Raw genomic sequence first — 11,572 nt, 5'->3', positions numbered from 1 at the left:
CTGCTGGGTAATGATCACAGGCAAACATGGCAGCCATCCTTCCAAGGATCTTGTCCTTCGGTAAAAATACGAAGGTTTTGCTCAACTGTTTGAGATTATCAGCAGTTCCAGTTCAGCAGTACAGTGTTCCGGTTTCTAACCATGGAGAAATAATTACCCACACGGGACAGGTGAGGCTGGATCTAAAGGACACTGTGCAGCACGTCTGTTTATTACTGTTAGCATTTGTTGTGAGAACTGAGGCTTATATCTGGCGTAATAGACTATAGAGTAAGCATTAATAGCTGATATTTTGTGCATTTAGTGGCAACTTAATGGTAAAAGACTGCATTGTACTGATAAAACTGATTAAATGGAGTAAAATACAACCAGAAAAAAATCAATTCAAGTTGCTACCCAGTTAAAGGTTGTAAAAATTACAGTTAAAATAATTTAAAGTTCAAATACAAAAATATTTTTTGCTTGGAATTGTTTGTTCATAGTGTTTTTTTAAGAAAATGTCAAAGTAATACAATTAATAAAAACCTTTATTCTCTTGTGTAGATAATATAGTGTAATATAGATAGTAACCAAATTTACTCTTCAGTATACACTTCACTTTAGTTGGTGCTATATTGAGAGAAAAAAATCGTTCAAAGAGAGTAAAATGTACTTAAAGCTAGATATTGCACAGTAAACTTTAATTCAAGTAGAAATTGATCAACAACGTTATTTTACAAAACAATTCTACTTAACTGCATACATTTAATTGTTAGCAGTTTTTTGTACTTGTTTTATTTATCGCCTTTTTTTGTATTTGATTTTTTGGTACCAGTTTTTTTGTATTCAATTCGATTTTTTTGTATTCGATTTGTTTGTAGCAGTTTTTTGTTTTCAATTCAGTTTTTGTATTCGTTTTACTTGTAGCAGTTTTTTGTATACAATTTATTTGTAGCAGTTTTTTTGTATTTAATTTGATTTAATTGTAGAAGATTTTGTATTCAATTACATTTTTGTATTCGAACATTTGTAGCGGTTTTTTATATTCAATTAGATTTTTTGTATTAGTTTTATTTGTAGCATTTTTTGTATTTAATTCCATTATTGTATTCGATTATTTGTTGCAGGTTTTTTCTATTCAATTAGATTTTTTGTATTCAATTTATTTATAGCAGTTTTTTTGTATTTAATTCGATTTTTGCATTTGATTTATTTGTAACCTTTTTTGTATTCAATTACATTTTTTTGTATTTGATCTATTTTTTTTCCATTCGATTTATAGCAGTTATTTTGTATTTTGTGCATTTAGTTGCAACCTAATGATAAAACTCACTAAATAGAGTAAATACAACTACGAAAAAATCAACTCTAGTAGCTACCGAATCAAAGGTTGTAGAAATTATGGTTTAAATAGTTTAAAGTTCAAAAACATAAATATATTTTGCTTGGAATTTTTTGTTTATAATGTTTTTTAAGAAAATGTCAAAGCAATACAATTCATAAAAACCTTTATTACTTCCCTTGTGTACATAATATCGTGTAATATAGATAGTAACCAAATTTACTCTTCAGTATACACTTCACCTCAGTGTATATTAAGGGGAAAAATCATTCAAAGAGAGTAAAATGTACCTAAAACTATGTATTGCATGGTAAACTTTAAATAACTTAATAGACATTAATCAACAATATTACTTTTACAAAATGTTAAGCAGATCCGACATCAGATTTACTTTATAAGAAAAACTTAATATTTTTTCCTATTTACTATTTGTTTTTATTGCAGGTCTATGATGAAAATGATGTGAGACGTGCTAGATTTGTTGGCAGACATAAAGAGGTAAAGGGAACTATTCAGTGCTGCACAAAGATAGCATATATATATATAGATTTTCTTATTGTTTGTTATATTGTTATCTTTAATGCTGCAGGTGAATGAGAACTTTGCAATCAACCTGGTTGCAGAAGAACCAGTCTCACATGTAGAGTCCAGGGTGGTGTCCTGTGATGGAGGCGGAGGGGCTCTCGGCCACCCCAAAGTTTACATCAATTTGGTAAACAAGTATTTCATATAAGAACAGTTTCTAAATTTGATTAAAATAAATATGTAGAGGCCAGGATCACGTTATTAAGTAATATGCAAATTTTTTGTGTATATACAGTGATTACTATTTACTCAATTTGAATGGTTTAAAAATGTCTGTAGATTAAACACATAAAACATGCAAATCCTGTAACATTTTATCATAAGCACACATTTGTCATTTAAACAAAGATGAAAAAAGCATTATTTTCAAAAACTTTCAAGTTAAAAGCTGTATTTGAAGGTTAACATTTTCAAGCCTCTACATTTACATATAGTCATTTAGCAGACGCTTTAAAACACCATTGTCATGTAAATGAATTGCCATGAGGCCACTCGCAGTTTTCTGTTTTTAGTTGAATATGGTGTTGTTTAAATGCCCCATTTAAAAGAGTCTCTTTATGTTTCATGTAACATTTATAAAACAATTTATAAACATGTAACCTTTTTACAGGACAAGGACACCAGAGTTGGCACATGTGGATACTGTGGGTTGCAGTTTAAGCAGACGCATCATCACTGAAGAACCATTTTGTTTGTTTGGGCCATATATTATTCAACTTTGAGGATCTAAAACTTTTCTCTGTACAATAAATATTACTATAATATAAACACAACATCTGCAGTGTTTTCATTTTATTTCTTTATTTCCTAGGGAAATTATGTAGGCCGGGAACCACAAAGTATAGTGTTATATAGGGGGTCTGTGGAAAGTATGTAGAAGAATATATCAAAATATGTGGGAAAAAATGCAGACACATTTAATAATATGCAAGCATAAGCATTCAGAAGAAACATAAATTAGGTAAATTAAGGGATTTTAAAAGTATTTCAATTAAAAAGCAATTTAAAACTGTCTAAAGTATTTAAAAATACATATGTTTTAATTAAAATAAAGTTTGATGTAAAAACAAATCAGTTAAGAAATACTTAATATTAAAATAGCATTATTGAATCAGTCCCACTTTATATTAAGTGGCCTTGTACTTGCATTTAAATTGATAATTTGGTACAAATCACTGATTATGTATGTACATGTTATTACATTGTACAAGTGTTATATAATACATTATTAACACAATAAGTACTTGTAGCTAAGGCCATTTAATATTTTTATATATAAATATATACAATATAAACCAAAAGTCTGGATGAGGTTGGTCATATTTGGGGATCACTAAGTGATAAAATACACGCATGGATTATTCCATATTCCAGCATTCACAGACAGAGGGCGCACGTGGACTTTTCAAAATGGTCAGCGAAACAGCAGAATTTAAGTGGACTGTAGCATCAGCATTTCGTTTTTAAAGACATTTTTGGGGGATCTTATTAACAAAATTAAATAGTTTTTTTTACAGAGAATCAAAAACAAAAATCGTGGGTAATTTACAGTAAACAGTTCTTAAAAACAATCAGAAGAACCTTATGCAGTAATACAATCTCAGACATAAAGGTACAAGCGTTGTCACTTTATTGGTACTAATAGATATCAAGGTACAAACATATTGATATTAGTATGTAAAAAGTACAAATGCACATCGTTTGAAGAGGTATCATAGCAGTTGACAGACTGCCCTGGAATCACATACTTCAATACTACATACAGTAGCAGGTGAAAACAATACGTGACAATAGTGTGTGCAAATTTATAGTGCTCATTAAATAGTACACGAAAAGTACCACCGAGATTCTTAAAGGCGTAGTATGCAATATTTGCCGCTAGAGGGCGCATATTCAAAACAAAGTCATAGCTTGATGACGGCATAATGACTGTAGAATCATTCATTTTCTTTTCGGCTTAGTCCCTTTATTAATCTGGGGTCACCACAGTGGAATGAACCGCCTGCTTACCCAGCATATGCTGCAACCCATCTCTGGGAAACATCCATTCACACTCATTCACGCTCAATTTAGCCCACCCAATTCACCTGTACCGCATGTCTTTGGACTGTGGGGGGAAACCAGAGCACCTTGAGGAAACCCACGAGAACGCAACATGCAAACTCCACACAGAAACGTCAACTGACCCAGCGACCTTCTTGCTGCGGCGACAGCACTACTTACTGTTCCACTGTGTTGCCTGTAGAATCATGAAAGTTGTAATGTTCATTGCATGCTACGGGACACCTGCAGAAATCATGTTAAGGCATGAGCTAAAGCAGTGGTTCTCAAACTTTTTTCACCAAGTACCACCTTAGAAAAAAATTGTCTCTCCAAGTACCACCATAATGACCAGTATTTAAAAAATTGCGCCGTAGGCCTAATTAAGCAGCTACAGCTGTGCAGAGTTTGAAAACGAGGCAGATTAATTCCTATTATTAAGAATATGTATAATTGTCAGTCACTTTAAACATTTTAAATAGTCTGAACATTAACTGTTTGCAGGTAAAAAAAAAAAAAAAAAAATATATATATATATATATATATATATATATAGATAGATAGATAGATAGATAGATAGATAGATAGATAGATAGATAGATAGATAGATAGATAGATAGATAGATAGATAGATAGATAAAGTAAAAGGAAAACTGCTGTATTTAAATCTAAAGTATTCATAGGAGCCTATTCATCAAAAGCTGGAAATGTTGCTTGGACCTCATAAATATAGGCTAAATGGCATATTCATACACTTTCAGACAAATCTTGAAATATATGTTAAATGTTCATATGACAGGGTTCATACAGGCACAGCCTAATGAAAATCAAGAAATTTTAAGCACTTTTTCCAGCAGCTATTTTTTTATTTTTAAGACTGACATGCTATGTATTGAAGATGTATGTATTGAAGATGTATTGAAATGTATTCTCAGTAACCTATAAAATATTGCATAGGAATTGATACAAATAAAAACAATTATTATTATTATTATTATTAATCATATATTAATAATATAATAAACCTGCACTAAATGCTTATAAAAAAATTTTTGTACTCAAGTAAAAATACTATTACACTGCTAAAATAACACACATTTTAGGAAATACAACTAATATTAGGTAAAAGTACAAAGTACTCTTTTAATAAGTACTAGTTGGTTACTTTTGAAAAAAACAAAATCAGATTTTCATTATGAAATCACTTTTAAGTGTAAACCTGATTGAATGGTTTAATTGCTTAAATCCCAAAGCTATATGTAAAGGAATTTGCACAAACAAAGAAAGTATAGTCAATTTTTCCTTTCATGACAATTAATATTTTTCAATAGCACTGGTAAAACTACCAAATAATCTTTAAGGCCATAGAGACACTTTTTGCCCATTTTTAAAACAATATTTTCAACCTTTGAAAGGTTTATTTAGTATATGATGAAAAGATTTAAATTTAGCCTTTTATTTACATATTTTACACTATTTTTCTTTACAATATGGCAAATTTGTTTCTTAAATAGCTGTACATCACATGTAGATTTTATTTTACACTTGATCTTAAACTTAAATACAAACTTTACAAAAAACACAAGTACACTTTCAGTAAAAAATAAAACAAATGACTTTATTTTACTTGAGGTATTTGAAATATGACAACAATAAATTTATCAAAGCAGTGCTTTAAGAGCCTTATTGTTATTTTTAAATAAACAATTAGCAACAAGGGATTGCTTTGACCTGTAATGCTTTAAGACAGATCAGAATACAGCTAAATGTATAAATCACACAAATACCTCATCCAGAAACATTTCCAGCATAATTATTTTGTCGTAAAGAAATAAAAAAAGTTCCACCTTTGCTAAAAGTAAGTTTCACTTTACAATACAGACAAATAAGAAGACCATTAGCATTGTCATCGACCATGCATCAATCTAATTCTAAATACTTGATAACTTTGAATACTTTTGACTAAATTTAGTCAAGTAACAAAGACAAATATTGTCTACTTTAATAGTGAACAGATCGCGATTGTGTTCAATCTGAGCACACAGGCGATCATGACAGGACTTGCAGTTCATTTGAAAAAAAGCTTATTTAAGAGCTCGCATATCTGTTTTAGTGATTTGCGTACATGAATGCGCTCTCTCGTGTTAAAATAAAGCACTCGCCACATTTCCAGAAATGAGTAATTGCGCAATACCTCTATTCCCGCGCCGCCATTCAGACAGTATAGAGGAGTGACAGGTCAGAGGCGAGTCGACTCGCTGTTGGAGAGCGAAACGTGTATGTAGATCATCAAATAGGCAGGAAATATGTCCGCGGTTTAATCACTCTGCAAGACATCTCGATAGTGAAAACATCCGAGAAGCATTATTCCAACAAAACATTTGTTTTTAAGTTGTTTTTTCTGTCTCTGCGACTCAGAAAGCCTTTGTCCCGCCCTTACGTTTCACGCAAAAACACACAAAAAAAAAGGTCGACTGTGATTGGCCAGTTTTCATGTCAGTCAAATCACGCTTCAGAATCAATTCGGAAACTGATTTTCAGCAGCTTATGACAAATTGTACTAAAATAAACATTCTAAGCACAGCGCTGTGATCGTACGCTTCACAAAAATGCCAAAGCTGATCACATCGATAATATAGTTCACATCAAAGGATTAAAAATGTTAATTGTTTATTTAATTATTTGGCGATTCCTCCGCGTACCACTAGGAGGAAGCCCGCGTACCACTAGTGGTACGCGTACCACAGTTTGAGAACCACTGAGCTAAAGTATTCAAAAGTTATAATGGTAGTTTGAAGCAGAGAAACTGTCAAAACGAGACAAGATCACAGAAGTGATTGCTGATGATAGACGAGTGTGACATGGCATAGAAGCAGCCAAGTTTTTATTATGCCACAATCTTCCAGTAGTGATCATATATGGAAGAAGCAGTGGTTTTACTACATTTTAAAGTTCTGTTATAATGCTGCTCAGACTAATAAACCGGTGTTTCTCTGGAAATTTAGGCTTTGATGTCATTAGCATGGCAACAGGACATATTCACTTGTTAAAATTGCTTATTTCTCTGAATTTGAACATTCTCCAAAACATTTGGGATAATATAAACTATATAATTGTTATAGTGTTGCTTTTGTATGAATATTTTATTAAAGAACAAAAAGTTCATATATTGTGCCTTTAAGTGTGCATATGATGGATTTTACTATTCAATGAGCTCATAGGAGTGGATTTGCAAGTGACAATGAAGTGTCATAATTGATGCTGGTATTTCACATCATGACAGCACAGAAAATGATGTCATATTTATGTTACAGTACTTCTGGAAAGTATTTTTGTTACAGTTCTATTCCAAAATGGATTCAATTAATTTATTTCCTCAGAATTCTACACACAATAGCCCATAATGACAATATGAAAAAATATATTTTTTAAATTGTTGCTAATTTATAAAATTGAAAAAGCTGAAAAATCATATGTACATCAGTATTCACAGCCGTGAAGCTCGAGTATCTTTTGTTTCCACTGATCATTCTTGAGATGTTTCAGCAGCTTAATTGAAGTTCACCTGTGATAAATTCAGTTGGTTAATTGGACATGATTTGAAAAGGTATACACCTGGCTATATAAGGTCCCAGGGTTGACAGTGCATGTCAAAGCACAAACCAATCATGAAGACAAAGGCATTATCTGTAGACCTCCAAGACAGGATTGTCTCGAGGCACAAGGCTGGGGAAGGTTACAGAAAAATTTCTGCTGCTCTGAAATTTCCATTGAGCACAGTGGCCTCCATCATCCATAAGTAGAAGATGTTTGGAAACACCAGGATTATTCCTAGAGCTGGCCGGCCATCTAAGCTGAGTGATCGAGGGAAAAGAGCTTTAGTCAGGGAAGTGATCAATAAACTGATGGGCACTCTGTCTGAGATCCAGTGTTCTTCTCTGGAGAGAGGAGAACCTTACAGAAAGACAACCATCTGTGCAGCAATCCACCAATCAGGCCTGTATGGTAGAGTGGCCAGATGAAAGCCATTCCCCACCTGGAAATCACCAAAAGGTATCTGAAGGACTCTCAGACCATAATAAACTAAATTATCTGGTCTGATGAGACTACAATTGAACTCTTTGGGGTGAATTAAGTTTGGAGAAAACCAGCCAACACTCATCACCAGGCTAATATCATCCCTACAGCGAAGCATGGTGGTAGGGATGTTTTTCAGCAGCAGGAACTGGAAGACTAGTCAGGATAGAGGGAAAGATGAATGCAGCAATGTACAGAGACATTCTGAATATAAACCTGCTTCAGAGTGCTTTTGCCGGGGTTGACGGTTCATTTTCCAGCAGGACAATGACCCAAAGCACACAATTAAAATATCAATGAAGTGGCTTCACAACAACTCTGTGAATGTCATTAGCCCCTTTCACACAGTTATACCGGTAAATTTCTGGAAAATTTCCGGAACGACTTTACCGGTATATTGAAAAAAGCGCTGTTCACACAGGCGAGGACGTTACGGAAATTTTCCGGAAAAGAGCATTCACACATCCATTCCAAAATACCGGTAAATTCTGACATCATTCACCACAAATGAGCTTTAGACGGCTGCGCTTGTATTTGTAAACATTTGACTAAATTACAAACTCTGTGGATGATCAATATTGTGAACAACTTTCACAGGATCACTTTCGCATGTCGAGATGTTCATGCGTGTGCAGGCGCTCATAGGCTCATAAGCATCTCATCGATGATTATTTACACAGTTGGCATTAAGAAGAACATATAAACGTGATCTGACTAACTTCTAGCAGCTAAATGTGTCTGGAAAAATATTCAAAGGCTTTTATTCTCACAAACCGCGCGGACGTAAATGCGTCTGACTGTTGTGATTGGCTAAAGCAGACGTCTCACGTCAGCACGTTCTAGACGTGCACGCGCTTTTTAAGGGAATCTTCCTTCTGCATTCACACAGCGCAGCATTCCAGCAAATTGCCGGTAATGTTACAACTTCTCTTTCCGGAAAATAGCCAGAACTAATTTACCGGTATTTTCAAAAAGGACCTGTTCACACATACAACCTTTCCGGAAAATTGCCAGCAAGGTCTGTATGTGTGAAAGGGGCTATTGAGTGGCCCTGACAGAGCCCAGACTTAAATCCTATTGAACATCTCAGGAGAGATCTGAAAATGGCTGTACACTGTCAGTTCACATCCAACCTGATAGAGCTTGAATGGGCAAAAATTCCCAAAAGACAGGTGTGCCAAGCTTGTGGCATCATATTTAAAATCACTTGAGGCTGTAATTGCTGCCAAGTGTGCATCAACAAAGTATTGAGCAAAGGCTGTGAATACTGATGTACATGTGATTTTTTAGATTTTTATTTTTACTAAATTTGCAACAATTTCCAAAAATATTTGTTCACATTGTCATTATGGGGTATTGTGTGTAGAAATAAATTATTTTAATCAATTTTGGAATAAGGCTGTAACATATAAACATGTAGAAAAAGTAAAGTGATACTTAGTAAGTGAATACTTTCCTTATGCATAATACTAAACGCATTCAGAATATTATAGAACATACACACACACACACACACACACACACACACTTGCAAATTTCTTTTCTACAGTAGGCAGTTTTTTATGCTTGTAAGAAAAACAACATGAGCTTTACATTTGCAGTCACGTGTTTAAATGAAGCAGGTAAAGGGTTATGTGAAGCACATTTTGAAATTTGGCAAGTACATTGTGTGAAATCTACTCGTGCACTTGTGATGACATGAGTTTCCATGTGTTTAACAGATGTGAAGTTTAAATCTATAAACCTTAAAGGGCACCTCTGATGAAAATCATCTTTTGTAGGCTGTTTAGACAGAACTGTGTGTAGACTTAGTGTGCCCACAGTCATATTAGGGTGATATGAAGACACTAAGTCTCAATCATTCATTTTCTTTTCGGCTTAGTTGCTCCATCAATTAGGGGTCGCCACAGAATGAACCGGCAACTTATCTAGCACGTTTTACGCAACAGATGCCTTTCCAACCGCAATCCAATACTGAGAGACACCCACTCACTCCTGCACACACTCTCATACACGGCCAATTTAGCCTGTTCAATTCACCCGTACCACATGTCTTTGGACTGTGGGGCAAACCAGAGCACCCGAAGTAAACCCACACGAAAACACAAAGGACACTAAGTCACTTTTTTATTTCCTGACTTTAAAATAGGATCCAAATCTCTTCCATTTTGAGGGCCCACTGCAATGTGACGTAGGAGTGCGGTTTCCCTACCCACCCAATTGATTAAGAGCCGCGAATTAACATGTCTCTGTAGTAACACGTATAATCATGTCAACAAGACAGGACGTGCGCAGAGCAACTGGAGTTATAAGATCTGTTCAGCGTTCTGCAATCATCAATCGCTTTTAAACAGTGCATGTTTGAAATGAATTACAGCAATTTTACCATCTTCACTTCATCACCACAGCCGCATATCAACACAATTATAAAAGAAGATGCTTCAATCCCAGATTGTGGACGTTAAATCAGGTTTATTTTATACATTACCATAACAGATATCCATACAGCAGTGGATAATAACCTGTATCCTGTCACATTTGCTGTGCAAAAACAGTGTAAAAGTTAAACGAGTGCAATGTGTGTCTGCGTGAACTCTGTAATGCCATTGTGTGTGACTCATTGAAAGGCTTAAATTACCTCCACAACAAATACATCAAATTTTCATTGGTAAGTTAAAGTTCTTATTGTAGTATTTTCAGGCACGTGCACATATAGGGATCAACCTGTGCAGTGCACATGCCCTTTTTAGTCTTTGATAGAATGTGCCCTTGCAAAATGATCTGAAGTGCCCCAGCGAGACCCCCCCAACCCCCTGTTCAGTTCGCGCAATCCTGTGCATGCCCCATGGACAGTCTCTGCACGGGCCTGAGTATTTCACACAAACATTACGTGAGATCTGCTTCCTTCATGTCTGTCACTGTGCTGCTTATCTGAAGTGCACAGTCGGAGATTGAGGCACACTCTGACAGAATGGTGGGCGGGGAGAGCAAGCATTAAAGGCACAGGCATCAAAAACAGCTGCATCATATTCAGAGCAGAAAATTATAATATTCTAAAAGGTATAATAAATAATTTGATGCGTGTTTTGAGCTTATCTTAAATCTTGAAAAAGTGGTAAAATAGGTGCCCTTTAATAACTTAAATAAAAATGAAATGAAAATTTTCCAAAACTACACACATTTCACTCGTTTTACAAGACTTTAAGTGTATTATTTCCAAAGCTCATGTTTTTTTTTCCTGTGAGAGTAGAGACAAGGAATAAAAATGCATAAAACAAACTTGACTGTAAAGCTATATATGCTCTACCTTTATATACTTCCTTTGCACTTTGTCTCAGCGTGTTCGTATTTGAGTGCACATGTGCAATATGTAATGTGAATATATTACACATGTGCCCTAAATGATCTGACAGGTCTCATGTATAATCAAACACCATCATCATCCATCCCTAAAAGAAGACTGGTCAGCTTCAGGCTCGCTCTCCGAAATACTCTACAGGACTTCAATTTTTTTTCTCTCAACAATATTTCTAAAGCACGTCTAGCCAG

At 34.5% G+C, this 11,572-nt stretch overlaps 1 protein-coding gene across 1 annotated transcript; it reads left to right on the top strand.

Moving 5' to 3' along the window:
- The first annotated feature begins 6 nt into the window (after positions 1 to 6).
- Positions 7 to 2,674, top strand: ndufs6 (NADH:ubiquinone oxidoreductase subunit S6). The gene is given in 4 exon segments (NM_001004651.1): positions 7 to 170; positions 1,766 to 1,819; positions 1,911 to 2,033; positions 2,517 to 2,674. Coding segments are annotated over 4 exon segments (390 nt in total). The 5' UTR covers positions 7 to 26; the 3' UTR covers positions 2,586 to 2,674.
- The last annotated feature ends 8,898 nt before the right edge of the window (positions 2,675 to 11,572 follow it).

The sequence above is a fragment of the Danio rerio genome, chromosome 19, assembly GCF_049306965.1.
Source record: "Danio rerio strain Tuebingen ecotype United States chromosome 19, GRCz12tu, whole genome shotgun sequence".
NCBI lineage: Eukaryota > Metazoa > Chordata > Actinopteri > Cypriniformes > Danionidae > Danio > Danio rerio.
Note: the sequence above shows the minus strand (reverse complement) of the source record. Positions and strands in the feature narration are given on the sequence as shown.